The 18,484-nt window shown below is 41.0% G+C and overlaps 2 protein-coding genes across 5 annotated transcripts in view; one reads left to right on the top strand and one right to left on the bottom strand.

Moving 5' to 3' along the window:
* LOC131468757 (contactin-3-like) overlaps positions 1 to 1,970 on the bottom strand; it is a 37,390-nt gene extending 35,420 nt beyond the window's left edge. Inside the window, exon 1 of the mRNA XM_058643330.1 lies at positions 1,439 to 1,970. The gene's annotated coding sequence lies outside the window, so the exon portion shown is untranslated. The remainder of the gene's footprint in view (positions 1 to 1,438) is intronic.
* Positions 1,971 to 18,323: 16,353 nt separating this feature from the next.
* The window catches only part of LOC131468486 (neural cell adhesion molecule L1-like protein), a 47,743-nt gene continuing 47,582 nt past the window's right edge, over positions 18,324 to 18,484 (top strand). For all 4 annotated transcript variants that reach the window (XM_058642792.1, XM_058642794.1, XM_058642793.1 and 1 more), the window contains exon 1: positions 18,324 to 18,404. In XM_058642792.1, the coding sequence (XP_058498775.1) occupies positions 18,349 to 18,404 (56 nt within the window). In that variant the 5' untranslated portion in view covers positions 18,324 to 18,348. The remainder of the gene's footprint in view (positions 18,405 to 18,484) is intronic.

Genomic DNA, 18,484 nt, shown 5'->3' on the forward strand with positions numbered 1-18,484 from the left:
TCTAAAACGGTTCACTATCCCACACCAAGCTCCACACAGAAATCCCACAATTTTAGCTTGTGGGGACATCTACTGTAAGACTGTGTCTAAGATTTCAAACACCAGAGTCACACGACAACAAGTCTGAACTTAAAGGAGGCAGCAAGGAATCAACACCTCCTCTGTGTCGTAATGTAAATTCACTTGTTTTCTCCATGGACAGTTTACAAACTTTAGTTTATGAGCTACGAAAAAACAGCAAACATATTCTGAAGATATCACTGACTTGAACTTGGTCTACATCAGTGTAGCACTCCACACACATAATATTCAATCTCATATTCCATTGTGGCAATTTCCCATCAAGAAATGGGCCTCATGTGTACGTCCTTGTATTCTTTGAGTGCTGAGTTGTACATGTGTGGGCACTGGAGGACGTCCTAATATAACCTCAAGCAAGTTTCCATGGACATCGTCTTCTTTTGACCACAGCGTGCCATCAACAGGGACAGAGAGTGTTGTGCCACAAGAAGCAGTCGCACATTTGTTCTCGTAGAGTCCATGTGGGTCAACACCCAAATGGTGCAGATGATAAAATTTACGCCACGGATGTGGAAAGTCAAAACCCAGGCCTTAAACACTTACTGTTAAGTATCAAAAATCTGTTGTTGTTTTTTCAACAGACATGTTATCAGTTACAGAGAGTGTCCCGGGAAACACAAAGTGGCATAAAACCACACTTTAAGGTAAGGGCTAAGATTATGGTGCTGCTGTCCAAGTGAATGAAAGTCAATGCAGAGTCCTCTGTGTGTGTGTGTGTGTGTTATGACATATAAAGCCAATTATTGCTAACCCAACCAAGGTTTGCTTAAGTTGTTTTTCACTGACATATCAACAACATCCAAGCACATTTATTTACAGCTTTATCTATTGAAGCCAGTGCATACAAGCACCAAGTCAACCCAAGGCCGATTTAGCACTAAAATGTATGTGTGTGTGTGTGTGTGTGTGTGTGTGTTTGCCTGCGGTTGCACAATTCAGAGGCTGGGGTAAAGATGTGTATCACACCAGCTCGGGAAACAAAGAGGGTAAAAAAAAAAAAATAGCATGTAACTATATGACAATAAGGTTTTAAGATATCAAAAACACTGTGTTGAGTAAAAAGACTGCATGCCCCTCCAAAATTCTGACTACTAGTCTCGTGTGTGCAGGTATTGGCAGCAGTTGGGTGAGCACGTCTCTGTTCCAGCCTTAAACAAACATTTATTATAAAGTGTATGATTTTTAGATATTGATCGGCCAAGTCTGGACAATATGAATGACATACGACGATGTTAGAGTGGCTACATATGAAAGCAAGGTAAATATCACAGTGTAGAAAAAAAAAAAATGCTTTCTGTTATTGATGCACGTTCGCAACTGCAAAGCGCGCGCATGGGCTCATTTTTTTTTTTCTTACCTCTTATCTTGAAATATCTTGAGAGCCACAGGAACCGAATTCAGTCCTCGCGCATAAAGCGACACATTGATCCTCCATGGAAACGTCGTTACAAAAAAAAAGGAAAAAAAAAAATAAGAAGAAGAAGAAGAAGAAGGAGCAAGGTCTCTGAGCCGCTGGTCAGTCAGCGTTTAACCACACGCCATAACGCAGGACGTAGAAACACACGCGCTTCATATCGCTCCCCACCAAAACACACACACACACACACACCCGCGCGCGCGCGCACACACACATCCGCACAACACCCACGTTGTTTGCCGTGCTGAATCACATTTGAAACACTCTCAATTCTGTGTTTCAAATCTCCTCTGGAATCCAACAAACGCAGCTCTGCTGGGATCGGAGTGAATCTTGCAGAAAATGATTTATTGTGCGCATCAAGTCAGCTCCTCCTGTGAAGAAGAGGAAGAAGAAGAAGATGATGATGATGATGAGGAGGAGGTGAGGAGGAGCAGAGCAGCAGCAGCAGCAGCAGTGATGGGGAAGAGGAGGTGCAGGATGGATGGAAGGAAGGAAAGAAGGCGCACCTGGAGGAAAACTGCGCCCCCTGCGCCGAAACCTCAATATTGCAGAATAACTGGGAGCATCCGATTATCACCACACTCATATGATCATCTACTGTGATGGGAGCAGAACAGTGGACATAGCTCAGATTTCAAAACACCATTTAAAACACAGAAGAAGATTAAATGTTATTTCAAAATGCTACACATAATATCTAGATAGATAATACACAAACAAGAAGGCAGAAACAGCATAAAGAGTGTTAAAGAAGTATTGTTCTTGAAATCATATGTATCTATGGGAACCCATGAGCCGACGGAGAACATCCTGCACTTTTTTCAGCTATGGCTCATCACCAGTGTGAAGGTCTATCTCCCTCTAAAGGTTTTAGAGACACTGATCCATGCTTTTATAACACCTCCGCTGGATTACTTTAAAGTAGAGAGACCACATCACACCTGTGTTGCGCCTGCTCCACTGGCTTCCTATTCGTTTTAGGATTGATTCTAAAACGTTATTGTTGGTTGTTAAAGCTCCTAATGGTTTGGCACCATCTTACCCCTCTGAGCTCATCTTCACACCCCATCCTGAGCTCTGAGGTCTAACAACAGGTTGCTTTTAGATGTGCCAAAAACCATAGACCCTTTTCTGCAGCTGCCCAAAAAACTTTGGATCGACTTACCCGTAGAAATGACATCTACCCCCACCATCGAACCTTTTAAATCACTTTTAAAGACCCGGTGTCAACTGAGACACTTTACTGTTTTACTTTTATGTTTTTTATGTTTTATACCTTGTTACTGTGCCTTTAACTCTTCAAAGTACTTTGGTCAACCTTGGTTGTTTTTAAATGTGCTGTAGAAATAAAGTTGACTTGATGGATCCCTAACAGACTTGGGAAAGGGAGGGCAGAGCAGAGACTAATCGGTTTGTTGCAAACTGCAGACAAAAGGACGTAGCTTGGACTGACTAATCACAATTTCTGCTGAGCCACAAAGAAATAAAAGTTAGAATTCGGTGTCAACAATATAGATCCAGAGAACCAAGCTGCCATGAGTCAACAGTCCAGGCTTTTGTTGTTGGTACTGCTGTGCTGATCGTGTGCATCCGCCCCTCTTTCTTCTTATGACAACTTTCAGAATGATAATGTAGGATGTCACAGAAAAAAATGTCATCTTCAACTGGTCTCATAACCATGACAATGAGTCTGAATTCCACACCTCTGGGACGTGGAAGAAAGGGAGATGTGTTACACGAGTGTTCCCAGGCGTCGTCATGTCGATGTGGAGCAGAAATTCAGTGCTTCCAACGTCTTGTGGTAAATTGAAACGAAGGCTGTCATGAGAGCAGTGAATGTAAACGAAGCGGTCAGTGAAGTCAAACACATGAAAAATGTCAATCACGGCGCTCCAAAGCACTCCACTATAACCTTTTTGGAAGCAAAAGAGCTTCATATGAATCGGATGATTCATAGCAGCAGCACTGCTGTTTTTCTACCAGTTGCAGTGACTTAGTTAACCACATGCACACTTGACCTTTCTAAGCAAAGAGGAGCTCACCCGCCTGCGTTCAGTGTTAAAGCAAAGCGTACGGCTAAGAGGCTAAATAATGCAATCAAACATGTGAATCCGATCGGATGAAACTGTATTTCTCTACAAACAGGCCTGTCTAACCCTTACAACACAGCATTTCGGCAGCTTTTTTTTCCATTACTATGTTAAAATATACAAATTAGGTTGCACTGTCCTTCTTTTTCAGTGCAACCTAATCTGACGAATCATTTATTTTTCATTTTCACCAACTAAACACACCTGAGCAGAAAGTAAAATGTTTAAAATCAGATTGAATTTGTGAAATTTGGAAATATGTCACAGTTCAAAGTTCAATAGGCTAATTTTTAAGAACAAAAAGAAAAGAAAAAAACGTCTGTTTTGTGACTTCTGCACAATTATTGCTACTTTATATCGCTACTAAAAATGTGATATAAAATGAATCATAACTTTGACTCAACAACACATAAGAAGTCAAAGAAAACACATTTTGTAAATATGTGACTATATAAGGGATTGTGTACTATTCGCACATCAATTTGGTGCACCTGCGGATTAAAACCCCTTATTCAAACTTCTTTTCATCTTTTGTCTAAACTATCCATGTCGGAATAGTTTTTTCTTGATAGGAGTAAGTGATTGGCCACATGGTTGGTATTCTCCAGTTTCCTGCCACAGTACAAAAACATGCAGATTTGGGGATTAGGAAAATTGGACACTCTAAATTGCCCGTGAGTGTGAGAGTGAATGGTTGTTTGTCTCTGGTTTTGACGTTCTTCACCCGTCCCTTGTTGACTTTAGCTTACCTTCATTTTGCCCTCAAGAAGCAGCAGGGAATCAGCTTGTGACAGTTCATGAGCTGGGATTGGCTGCCAGTTTTAATATGTGGGGTCAGTGAGAGCCATCGGGACTGGAGCATACATGTAGCAGGAAAGAAATATAATGAGTTGCAAGTGGCTGAAAACATAGAGCCGCAGAGTGGAGTGTTGAAATTGCCCAAAAAATGTGCGAGAGAGGCTTGTTCTTTGTGTGCAAGTGCTGGGGCTTGAAAGGGGGGGGGGGGGGGGGGGGGGGCTGGACAAAAGTCACTCAAGTTTATTTCTGATTGGAGGAGACTGAAGTGTTGTGGGTACACTTTTCCACTGCAGCATCAATAATGCACCCAGTTGTTATGCAAAGGAGCAGGTACCATTGTTCAGAACAGGTGCAAACTGAGTGATCTATTGATGATATTGATATTAGTGACATCGTCCCCTGCCTTCTTTCCTTTTTACAAAGAGGAGGGAAAATTAATGTGGAAATAATAATAAAGCGTATCACCTCGGATTCACAGTAATAAAGTTTCCCAGCTTCAGTGATCATAACTGGACTTGGACTGTACCAGCTGCATTTGCAGTGGACCTTTGTTGTCATGGTAACAATATTAGGTGCGTTCCCATCCTTATGGTTACGGTTATTGTGGTATTTTCTTTTTTAAAAAACAAGATCATGTTAATTACAGAAGGCTTGCATCATCCTGGTTACAATACTGTTAAAATAAAATAGAGATAAGGTTTGTGAGTTAAGGAAACAACATCAACTGTCAGTTTCACACAGTAACAGTGTTAAGTTAAGTGTTAAGCAGTTAAGTGTAACTCGGAACGTTGTCCATTTCAGCTTTAATTCAAGACTCTTTTACATTTTGCCTGTACCTCTTATAATTAACAGTAACTTTGTTATGTAGTATATTTGACTACAGCACTTTAATTCAATTTAATTTGGCTGCTAACATACATTATCTCAAGTCAACCTTATACTTATTACAGAGAAACCTAATAGGAACACAATGAGCATGCACTTGGCAACAGTGGAGAGAACAAACTCCCTTTTAACAGATAGTCATCTCTGACACAACCAGACTCGGAGTGTGTGACGATCTGCCTAGACAGGTTGGGGTAGGAGAGAGGAGAGAAAGGAGGGGGAAGAGAAGGGAGTTAGTGAAGGAGAGGTGAAAAGAAGAATGGAAAGTAGAGATAGAGACCAGCAGGATTTTATTACAGTCTGTTCAGGTCTGCCACATTTAGAACACATTACAACATTTATTAAAAATGGGTGAAAAAACAGTTGTCTGTATCTGGTTTTACTCACTTTTTGTTTTGTTTAGTACCTGCGTGCGTCCGGAGGGAAAGGTTGTGAAGTAGCGGTGTTGTGGGTGGGCGGTGTCGTGTGATGTTGTGTGATGTTGTGTTTGTGATGCGAGTGATGGCTCTGAGGTTTTGCTCTGAGATGTTGGGAGTGCTATTATTTTTGTGGCTATTTCGCGTGTGTGGGTGAGTTCGCTGGTTGGTTTTTGACAGTGAAGCATGTGGAACAGTAAAGCAGTAGAGGCTGAATAATACAAATATCTTTAATAACGATTACCATCTTCATTATTCATTATCTCGTCCAGGGGTGTGACATGCATACAATGATAGGTATAGCTGTGGTATTTGAGCTGCGGTGTTGAAGCTTTGGCATGAGGGAACAAAAACAGAAAGAGAGGGGACAGAGAGGAAGGACACCAAAGAGGGGGAGGGAGAGAAAACAAAGTTATTGCCGTGATGGAGTGTAAGTGCTGAGAAGGGGAAGAGGGAGGGAGGGAAAAAGAGAGATGCATAATGGCTGTTCCCCCAGCAACCTAACTTCAGTGATGGATCAGAGTTCACTTGAACCAGCCCTAACTATAAGCTTTACTAAAAAGCAAAGTTTTAAGTTGAACTTTAAATGTGTGAGTGTCTGCCTCCCAGACCAAAAGTGGGAGCTGGTTCCACACTCCCATTCTACTCTTAGGTTCTCTGGGAAGCACAAGCAGGCCTCCATTTTCATAGCGGAGTGGTCCATTTGTGTAGTAAGGAATAATCATCTCACTGATCACTCACTGGTTTATATGTGAGGAGGAGAATTTATAATGTAGAAATAGGGAGCCAGTGTAACGAGCTCAGCACCGGTGTGATGTGATCTCTTTTCCCACAGTTCCCGTCAGTACCCGTGCTGCTGCATTCTGAACCAACTCAAGACTCTTTTTGGTGCATCCTGATAATGATGTGTTACAGTAGTCTAGTCAGGAGGTAATAAAGGCACGAACAAGCTTTTTTAGCATCCTTTGATGACAGGATGCTTCTGATTTTTTGTTATGTTGCGCAGGTGGAAGAAAGATGACTCACAGACTTGTTGTGAGTCGAATGACAAATCTGGGTCAATTACAACTCCAAGGGCTCCTTACAGTAGAACCGGAGGCCATGGTGATGCCATCCAGGGTGACTATCGATGTTAACATTGTTTATTTAATATAAAAGCTTTTGTTTCCCGCTCTACATCAGCATGTCTGTCCATCGTGGAATAACTTCTCTTCCTTCACAGCTCTGACGGAGGTTTCTGCTAATGTGAGTGTTTACTCCTGACTTGTCCCAGTCAAGGGTAGAGGATGTTGTAAATTGTTGAGGTTGTAAAGCCCTCCGAGACACATTTCTGGGCTGTATGAGGAACATTTTACTTCAAGTACTTGACGATTATTCAAAAGTGCAATTGCCAGCTGAAAGAGATTGGGCTCGCTGTGCGCTCGAGTTGCAGAAGGCTGACATTTCACTGTTTTTGATAAGCATCCGCTGACAGCTTTGGTTTGTGCTGAAAAGATCTATTTTCAGTTTGGAAGCGAACTTCCCTCGCTTCCAAATCTTTCCCCCTTCTATTCTCATTCTCCCATTCTCCAACAAACAACTGCCCTTCATTACTCTTGTCGGTCTGTCTGTGTCTCCGAAACACTGAATAACTCTTCTTTACTACGACAGTTACACTTTTGCACCCTCTCTCACAATCACAACAGAAACCCCATTTAAAGCTAAATTGCTTATCCTCAGCGTAGGGCCCAGGTTCCTTTAACATGGCCAGGGTGTCATTAATAATGCTCCATGCAGCAGTCATTGACATTTCCTTTAATTTTACCTGTAATTTATTCACGCTATTCATTCTTGTTGTGAAAAGGCTTCTCCACGAATATTTTATCCCACTCCTCTTGAGGTCCGCGGATTACCCATCTTAATAGCAACCCCCCGAAGGTATTAGTTCTTTCCGTGTATGTGTGTGTGTGTGTGTGTGTGGGTTCGATGGCAATGAGCATTGTGCCACGAATGCCTGTGTTAAGCTGCAAAAGTCATTAGGTCTCATTTCCCAGCTATTAAAGGGGGCTTGATGTACATTCTCCTGTATTACTAGCTCATCTAATTTTGGGAGAGCACAAAGCAAACTGCAAGTGGAGGCAAGATCTGTGCTTATCGCACAATGCAGAGAGCCCCATGCTTAACCCAGTTTTGGAGAGGAAAATATCAGCCGCTTAATTTGCTCACTCTGCAGGTCGGTTAAAAGGCAGCAAAAACACAGCAATTTCCCTAAAAAGCGGCGGAGAGAATTTGAACTGCTCACACTTCAAATGGGCTTTAAGATGTTAATTGTAATGTTTCTTGATCACAGAGCATTGCTCAACTCCACGCTGCACACCTGACAGAAATTATTTAGGCCTGGGTAGGAAAAAAAATGCAAGCATTTGAGGACCAGAAAGAAAGTAGAGACTCCTGTACGAAATACATAACTACACACACACACACACACACAGAGACATGCATGAGAAGAAACAGGGGGCAATTTGTCTCTTGTAAATGGAAAGTAATTTGAGAATTTGTCAATTTGTCAGGACTGGAGGAAGCACTATATTGTTTACGTTATTATTTCATGAAAGATTTAACAGCCCCTGCGACAAATATGTAAGCTTGCATCACTTTCACTTGTGTTGTAATCCTTTTTCCCTCCACGAAACCATAAATCTTCTTCCCTTTTTCATAACCATTTCCTATATTGTATTATAAATCTGACCGTGAAACACATTTCTCACCTACGTGACTGTCAATCTAAAATGATTTGGGTGTTTTCTGCAGTTAATTTAAACGTGCAACACAGCTGCTCGCAGTGTTCTCTCTTTTTCTGTCTCTCTCTCTCTCTCTCTTATAACCTCAGCCCCATTTCCCTCATTGGTTTTTCTTTTTCCCTCTCAACACTTCTGTTAGCCCTAGTTCATTAGCCAGACTGTTTTCAACAACCTTACATAGAAGACTAATGGGCTAGCATCCCTTTTATTGCACAGTGCATTTCTATGGCTGTACAGGTCCATTACTTTAGAGAATCGAGAATTTACTCCGTTCTATAGGGCGGCCTTGCAAAGACTAATGAAGGAAAATATCTACTTTGAGATAAATCTTTCTCTAGGTCAATATTTCTTTCTTTATTTTATTTTTTTTCTTTGCTGTCTGCAAATGGGATCTACAATTAACAACCAGCAGAGAGGTCTGACCTTGGCTCAGTCGGCCTGTTTATGTAAATGCATATAGCAGCAATACATTCATTCATCTAAGTAAGTTAGATGTAAAGAATTAACCTGGTCAAGGCATAACCGTGCCATTTTTAAACACTAATCAATGATCAGATGTTTGATTATACTCAGAGACAAATGTTTCAGTGTTGACAAACTGAACAGGCCCATAGTAAAAGTGGAATACTGGAATTACTCGTCATGTGTGAGGACGCGTGCTGTAATGAGGGATGAAGCACGCACTTACTTCTAGCACTTGTTTGTACCCAAATGTTGAAATGCACTTATTGTAAGTCGCTTTGGATAAAAGCGTCTGCTAAATGACATGTAAAAATGACATGACATGTAATGAACAGAGCGTGATCCATAAAGCGTAACGCTTTCCCTGCAACAACAGATTGAGGGATCCATTATTATTTCTTCATCTTCAGCTCTATTACACAAACTAATACAAAGTGAGTGGGAGCAAAGATGTGGCATTTAGCCGCGATGTATTACACTATGATTTCTGAGTAAAAGATTGTGTCACTAATGATCTCAAACACACTTTCATTATAGTATATTAATGTAAATTCTTATTAATTACAGTATGAATGCTATTAATTCAATTCAGACCGCATTACAGAGTCATAGTGGCACGTTACATAATATAAAATAATATCATTGCAACTTTGCAACTGATCTAAACTGAGTTCTGCTTCCTGTTTACAGTGATTCGTACAAAGTGAAGGTAGTTGAGCTCATGGCCGGTTGCACTGCAGACTGTCAGAGGTGTTGATTTAACTCACTGGTCGTGAAGAGGCTGTAGTTTGGAGGGTTATTCAGTAAATGTCCCTTTAAGTGTTTCAGGTTGTGTCGATGACGGGCTACTCGTGACCACTGCTCTTTGCTGAAGTACTGTAGCTCACCAAAGTGTGGAATATGCTTCATTATTATATGATTTCACACGTGGTTAAAGCAGCAATTTCAGCACTGACAACTGTTAAATCAGAGCTTCACACAAGTGAGGCATTTCTAAGCTGCATTTTATACCAGCTTTACCGTAACAGAGATGAGAAAATCCCGGCTTTTAAGTTCAGAGTTTCCAAATTAATACAAAGCAACTTTAAGAAACACAAAGAGGCCACAGAGTGTCTTATTCTAGGGCAGCAGTACATCACCCTCCGAGTAATTTGGGGTTTAGTGTTTGTCTCAAGGGCTCTTAAGCTGTGTTTGTGCTCTGAAACAACAGCCACCTTAGAGTCGATGGTTGTGAATTTAATAGCTCACCTTCCTCGCCCATGCCAGAAATCAACAGTAGAGTTTGTTGATAGTATCTCTACCTCTAGGCCAACCTTGAAGTTTTGACAAAATTAAATTGCCCTGGCATCATCATTTCCCAGTGCCTTTATGCCCTGGTAAAAAAAGGTCCTTAAATCCTGAAGTCGCAATGTTGGCAGATTTAGACTCACTGACAGTAGCCCTGCCACTGAGCTGAACAGAGCAGAAAACACTAGGAGAGGAGCAGGTGGCAGCCAGTGTTACTGCCCACATCCTCATGTCAGTCTGGATAGGCATTTCCCTGTGCAGCTCATTTGGATAGACACATTAAGTGATAACTGGATCGGAATTGCTTTGTTGCTGTTCGTTTCGGAGGGGAGAGGAGCGAGTGGAGAAAGGGTGGGAAGAGGAGATTGTTAAATAGCAGAAACCTGTGACATGATGTGAATTTTCATACGACAAGTCTGTCCTCTTGTCATATTCAGAGATGCTTTACCTGACGGCAGGATAGAGACGTACAGATTTAAATGATGCTCTTAGCTCTTTCAAGCTCCTTCATATCCATAGAGACTGACGAGCCTCGTGTACCTCTTGTTTATGCTCACCTAGACACCCCTATGTTGAGGATTTGCGGCTGTTCTATTTGTTTAGGCAGCTATAAATATTTAAACTGTAAAACTGTTGTGGGGGGATGATGCAAAAGTACTCTCAGCTGAATATTCATTACTTATAAATATTTTACCTCTTATTTCACCAGCTCCCCATTGTGCGCGTGTGTGTGTATTTGTGTATTTTGACTTTATCGGCCATTATCACTGACCATGTCAGGACCAGTAGTCCTCATGGAGACCAAAACCCTGTAACAATAAGGCAGAACCAAAATTCTGAGGAACCGGATACGTGTAGGGTTACATTTGGGAGTGTGGTTAAGTTAAGGTTAGGTTGAGGCATGGTTATGGTTGAGGTTAGGGATAACACTTTTTTTTTAGGGTTGCCCAAAGGAATGGAAGACAGTGCAGTGTCCTCAAAACAATAGCTGCCCAAACCCTGTGTGTGTTGTGTGCATGCAGGCATACAAGTCAGTGTGTTGTTTCAGGAGGTTGGTTCCGTTGGCCAGTATTATTTTGTCTGACATCTGTAATCGATAAAACCACTGGACCTACAAGGTCGGACCTACCTTACACGGGCCCAGCAATTTCTCTCTGCTAGAAGCAGCGGGACTCTGTTCACACAGTCTTTGTTGGCTGTAATACCATATTGTATTCTATTAAACATTTGTGGAGAACAGAGTTTGGCAGGACAGAGCCAATATTTACTTTCAACTTTAAACCTAACATATTAAAAAAAAAGAGGAACTGAACCAATTTACCATTTTTTTTATTATTAAATGTCAACTTACCTGCAAGGCCACACAGTTGTAGTGGTTAGAACTCTTTCTTTCTGCATGGAGTTTGCATGTTGGACACTCTAAATTGACCATAGGTGGGAGAGTGAATGGTTATTATTACACAAACACACACACACACCAGGATGTCCATATAAGGAGTTGTGTATTATTCCCACAGCAAATGACCACCTGCGGCAGAGATCTGCGCCACGCGAGCACTAAGGGTTAGTAAAACATTCCTTCATGAGAAAACAAAGCCAACGGAGTCCTCCACAATGAGAGAATTAGAGTCTGACATGTAAGTGAACAAGGCAGTATAATGAAACAAACACTGGGGGGGTGGATTTATCCCACACTCCAGAGAGGGCGCGTGCATTTAAACACACATCATGGGTGTGTACACAAAGCTGCCGGCATTTGTTTTGGCACACTATTCTCAAGTGTTCAATGAAGAAAGATCTATCCAGGTGATTGGGGTATAGGTCCAAGGTGCTGACTGTTGTATGGATTTTCAATAGCCTCTTTTCTAATGAATGTTGACTCTCTTTACTGGTCAATGCCTCACAGTGATTCCCCAGAATTTAACATACATTAACGACCACCGGCATTATAAGCTTGCGTTTAAAGACAAAAAAAAAACATCTCTTCTGACTTTGAAAGAGGGTTGTGGAACACACAAATCCAAAACAGTATTCTCCAGAAAACACAAACGCATAGTCAACCTCAAGAGCACTCACACGCTGCCGTTGTGTTGACGTAGAATGACGCAGAAATAGTGTAAAGAACTTTTCCACATGACTGAACATCTGCTTGCGTCATGAATCTTTACGGACGATCATCCCATGATTAGGGGTGAACACATCTGTTACCCGACGCAGTTGCGTATCGTAGCATTCGGGATGTCAAACACATGAATTATTCAGATAGCTTGATTAACATAAAGGATCCTTTAATGGTCACCGCAGTGACACGCAAAACAGGAAATCTATTCAATGGGATTCATTAAGTGAGTTGGTATTCATTAATCGGCATTTTACATTAGATTACATTAGAAACTTTTTTGCAAACTGCTGCACAATGTTTAGATAACAACAAACAAAGACTCAAGAAACTTTGTGCTATTATTCAAAGGTAAGGTGAGGTGTTAATTGGAAGATATGGTGCACAGAGTTTTGAGGAATTTGAACAAAGTAGAATTAAAGCATATAATCATTGGTGAACGCTTTTTGTATGAGTTTGGATAAAGTCATTTGTTGTTCTGCATGTCTGAGTCGTATGCATGTATACAAACACCAGGACTGGCTTATATCGTTTTTAGATTTAGATTAGTAGTAAACTAGACCTCTTTTATTCCACCGCAACACTGATACAGTCTCACACACACACACACACGTTCACACCTCTGGGTCTTGAGGCGTTAAATGAGGTTAGTCGGCTTTGATTGCTCTTACTTTTATTCCAAGTACGTCTCTATTTTGTGCCCATTTCATTTCTATACTGTTGTCATGTGGCAAAATGTGAGGGAATTGAGAAAATTCCTTTGACCATAATATAAAAACGACAACAAAAAAAACTCTACAGCACTCTTCTGCGATACCAGACACATGTTCAGTATTCTGTGAAGCATTCTCCTCCACAAAGCATTAGCTTCTTTTTTTTGTGCTCACTCCTTTCTTCCATTCTGGAGCTCTTTTATGAATCCGACACTTAAAAGCGAGGTTGGTGTATTGAGACAGTGCAAAGGACACCTGGGCTGTGCATGGTGGATAGATATTGAATATTGTGCTGAAAGGATTGGGTGTAGAGACAGATCCCTAACATCTTCCGGTCAGTGTGCCCACACGCTGGGCTTCAATACAAAGAAATGTATAATTGGATGATTTCATACAGTGAGTTCAGCCTTCTACTATGGGTAATCATGGAAGTGTCACTTAAATTCCAAAGAAATGGCAAAATAACCTGTGCAGAAACCACTGTATGAATTGCATGGGCTATAATTCAGGTTTAATTTGAATAGGTGAAGTTTCTTTCCCTGCCAGTTGTGTTCCACATCAGTACTGATATTTGCTTTTTCCCCCCCCTCCTCTTTCCCCCCGGCCTTGTTCACCTTTTGCTACAATTATTTGAAGGTCAGTGGCAAATTAAAACACAAGCAAACACCATTTAGGGGCGTTAGGCAACACGCTGCCAAAGATTTCAAATTACGTACCGGGATGTTTTCTGGGGCAGGTTGAAACATAGCACTCAAAATTAACTGTAGCTTGCTTGCCAAAGTGTCACAGGTTTGATAATATGCTGCTTTCTTAACAAGTCACAAGGGAGCCATGGTCCTGAAAAGATATGATAATGTGGCAGCCACTCGCTGCTTACAAGATAGTGGTGAAGTCTCAGTATAATCTGCTAGATCAGTACATTCAGTAAACTCATATATTATTATTTATTATTTAAACAGCGTGGGCACCACAGGAAGCATGTTGTGCTCAGAGATGCCCTCTAGAGCAGGGGCGCCAAACATACGGCCCGTGGGCCAGAACTGACCGACCCAAGTGTCCAGGCTGGCCTGCAGGATAAATTTCACATTATGGTGAAAGTCTGCTCATAATGTGAAAAAAAATTATGATATATATATATATATATATATATATATTATATTATATAACATATTTGTCAGTTTCAGATACCTGTGACTCAATGTTTTGAGCCTTTGTAGATCCACTGTGGTCTGTAAGTTGTGCAATGGTAAACTTTTGCAAAATATTGCACAATATTGTTGAAATTGCACATCATTTTTCTCAAGAAATTTCAGGTTTTGTTAAAAGACACTTCGTTAAATGTAAATCAAAAAGGTAAACATTGGGAGACCTTGTTCTGTATAGGCTATTGTGCTATTATTTTACTGGTCCCGGCCCACTTGGGATCAAATTGCATCGAACTCACCCCTGCTCTAGAGTTGTAGAATTAGAATTAGATTAGTGATAGTAAATTTAGACCTCTGCATTTAAACCATTCTTACTACACACCAGTGCAGCGAATACACACAAGCCATGCACAGGAGCAGTGGGCAGCACTTTTCTGCACCAGGGCAGCAATGGGGGATTGGGTGCCTTGCTCATGGGCACCACATCCCTTGGTCTATACCAGGATTGAACCAGCAAACTTCCATTATGAGCCCAGTTTCTTTCCCCTTGGCCATGGGCTGACCATATAAAAGACAAAAAAACCTCTAGAGTACCCTGCATTAGAAGCTCCCTTAAAACTAACCTCCACACATCACGGACGTACAGTCGGGGACAAATCACTGCCGCCGGTAGAAATCCTGTTTCACGCTCAAATGCACCAACACAGAGTCTATCGTCTGCAAATCCTTGTGATATGCAAACTTTGTTTGTGAAAAAAAAAAAAAAAAAGTTGGACATACATTCAGATTTATCAGTCAACACATATACCCAGATAATGTCAAATGATGTTGTATTGAAAGTGAAAATAACGAGTAGTTACTGTAAATCATTTCCAGCTTCCTGAACTTCTTGGAGTAAAGCTGTGAAAAATGCTGTGGATGATTTCACAGCTATCCTTGTTTTGCGAGGCCATCTAAGATGTCACTAGGGGGCATTGTTAGACTGCATGAGGAAAGACCTGGCACCCGTGAAATATACATCCATCACCATGGTAACTACATTTTCTCCACTCTTTCCTCTGTGGAATATCTTTCGCATGTTTTGTCTGTTGCTAAAAAAAAAAAAAAAAAAAAAAAAATAGGACAGGGGTCAATGTGAACTACCATTGTGAATTTTTTTTTTGCCTAAAAATAATCTGCTGTCAAGGATGTGAATCATCAACTACTCCACACATTTCACTTAAACAGCAATGAAGCGCTTTGAGCCAGAGAGAAACGCAACTCGGAGTAAAGATTATAGGTCAGCACAGCACAATGGATTTATAATGGGTGTAAATGTGTGAACTGTTTGCAAGGAGGGCACTGGTCGAGGCACATAATGTGTTCACTGCTGGTTCAAATGGTAATTGGAACGTGAGGTTTTTTTTTTTTTTTATCGCAGCCTTACAATAATGTCGAGACCTCGTGAGAGGGGGCAATTTTTCATGGCCTCGTTCAGTTTTTATATTTATTTATTAACTCAAAAGTTTCATCAGGGCTTTTCGGCATATTTAAAAACATGTCCACATTATGGTGTGAGTGTGTGTGTATTCATTATTTCTATTGGACCTTTTCTAGCATTAACACTGACCTTGTCAGGACCAGTAGTTCTCTTGTGCCCCGTTTCCACCACAGGACATTTTCTCATTTACCCGGGATTTTGAAAAACCTTGGTGCGTTTCCACTTAAAATTACCCGGGGGAAGTGAAAAAGAAGTATACTCGCGATTAGGGAAGAAGAAAGAAGAACTTTCATTCGTTTTGCAATCAGTCATTTCAAAAATATGGAGCTAAAGAAAAGGTCGCAGGACAAGTGGACGGATGACGAGGTCCAGGCTATTTTGAGCGTACTTATCGTCTCTTTTGAGTCGGCAACATGAATGACTGAGGTGGTAGAAACATAAACCACACACATTAGTGGGAAATCTTTTTTTTTACCATGTAAATAAGTTCCTGGTAATAAATGTTCCTGGAAATGTTGTTGGAAAAGGGGCTATAGAGACCAAAACCTGGTCCTAGTATTCTGGTATTAACTGGTTATGGTTAGGGTAAGTTTGGGTTTCCAAATGAATGGATAGTGCAGTGTCAGAAGAATAGCTACGCAAAGCCATAAGTGTGTGTTTGTGTACTTGTTATTTTGCATTCTTGTTTTGGCAGCATATATTTAAGGGGCCTTACCAAGTGCCATGGTGTGCTCAAAAGTTAAAATCCCAAACTTACACTCCAACAACTGTGTTTACAGGTGTGTGAATATTGTTTATGTTGAGATTTGATTCTCTGATTAAAGCAAGGATCTACGTACTGCATTTGCTTTGTTTACTGTGTTTCCAGTATGTGCACGGCAAAGTAAGCAACAGTTATAAACAAAGGACATGGGGCAACAGATGTTCAACAGATGTATGAATTCAGTCCAGTTACTTACTTATAAGGAATGACTTAAATTATTAATTGCTAATAGAAAAAAATTGTCATCATTTCAGCCCTATTTCATCTTCATCTTGCGCGTGTAAAGCTGACGATGTTTTATAAGATTAAGTGAGCACAGCCTGGCATTACTCAGTGCTGTACGTATGTGACAGATTGTTTGTGCTTGATTTTTCTCCAAGAATGCTCTCTCTCCACATTCCTCCAGACACTCCAGGTGACAGGATGTTTCAACCGCGCTATACAGTAGAAAAACAACCCACAATGTTGTTTTATTCTGGTCAAGTGCTAATTGTGCTTGTCACCTCCAAGAGCAGATATAAGTGGGTGTAAACTCGTACTGCATAAACTCATACCAGCATGTCCTTTTTTTCCACCTCCACGCAATCTCTCTATGTGCATATCATGAATGTAATGTATGTAAGAGGCACATTTACTATAGCTGTTTACTGCATCAGCCTTTTCATGTGAGAAGAAAACAATAGATGAGATGCTATATAAATAATAGACCCATTTACGTCCGAAGCAGAAGAAAGAGCCATCATAGGAAGAACTGTGATTGAAATAATAACAAATGTAACATGCGTATTGGTCATTAGAAGCAGCCCCACACGTGTACTGTGTTAGGATTATGAATGGGGGCAGCAAGTGATGACTTCACCTTGAATGACAGTTGAGACGCACGAGCACGCGGAGGGAAAACATTTCCCCCCACGTTAATGTGCGAGCTGGCTGCATGCCGGTTATAGTCCATGACAGCAGTCATTCCACACACCCAGTCGTCAGAGTTACTGCGTGCCCTTTGACCCGTGTCGCTTTCAAAATAGAGGGACAACCTTGTGGAGACTTGAGTCAGAGTTGCAGTTGTTGACTGCGCACTTTTGGCCGTCAGTCAAAGAGTTTCGCACGCTGGGCGGCACACTGAGGTAAGAGAAGAAAAGAAAAGAAGGAAGGTGATGCACTTGGCTTGTTGTTTTGAAGGAGATGTGAAGTTTGCCACACTGTCAGGACTAAAAGGCTTCATCTCTGGGAAAGTGTCTCTTCTGGGGAACCTCGATTGTCTTCATCACTCTTCTTGATCGTCTCATGGGTGAGTTTTAAAAGTGAGTTTGCCTTGAGGCAGCTTTATGTTATACAGCAGAAAGAATAAACACTGAGCTTTCTGCACAGGCAGTAGTTTAAGTAGGGTTTCTTTTTGTCTTTAAAATTGAGAAACAAATCTCTATCTAAAGGCAACATAGAGACACTATTATGGCACTGCAGGACAATTTAAAAACATGTTTTTTTCCCTTTGGGTTTAAATTCAAAATATTTCCCTTTTGACGTTCTTTAATATCAACTAAATGCAATCATCTAATGTGAAATATTTATCAATACATTTACAATTATTTAGAGTATTTTGTTGACAGCTAGTTGAGTTTTGTGTTAGGTTTTATGATGATCAGAGGCGATTTAGCTCTAAAATCATAGTACACTCACTTGTTCCAGACAACAAAAGTCAGGAATCTTTTCCTTTATCTGTTCATCACGAGAGACCACGTCTTTTCATGTCTGTGCCTGCATCCGTGGCCACTATAGGGGAGCAGTGGCAGTTGAGTTGCCCACAGCATCGGCCACGCTCGTTCCTCTTATTACTGCCTATTCAAGCCTCCACAGCAGCTTTGTCACAGTGAAGTGGGTCGAATCTCTTTCTTTGTGTGACCCAACTCGAATGAAATGCGGTAAACTGGGAAATCCTGGGGTCTGCGCTCCCTGCGGTGATGCTGGGTGAGGCTTCATTAAATTAATTTAAGTTGGTACATGGGAAACAGGTCAGCTTTTAATTTAAATCTGACACACTTCCAGTT

The sequence above is a fragment of the Solea solea genome, chromosome 11 (assembly GCF_958295425.1).
Source record: "Solea solea chromosome 11, fSolSol10.1, whole genome shotgun sequence".
Classification (NCBI taxonomy): Eukaryota; Metazoa; Chordata; class Actinopteri; order Pleuronectiformes; family Soleidae; genus Solea; species Solea solea.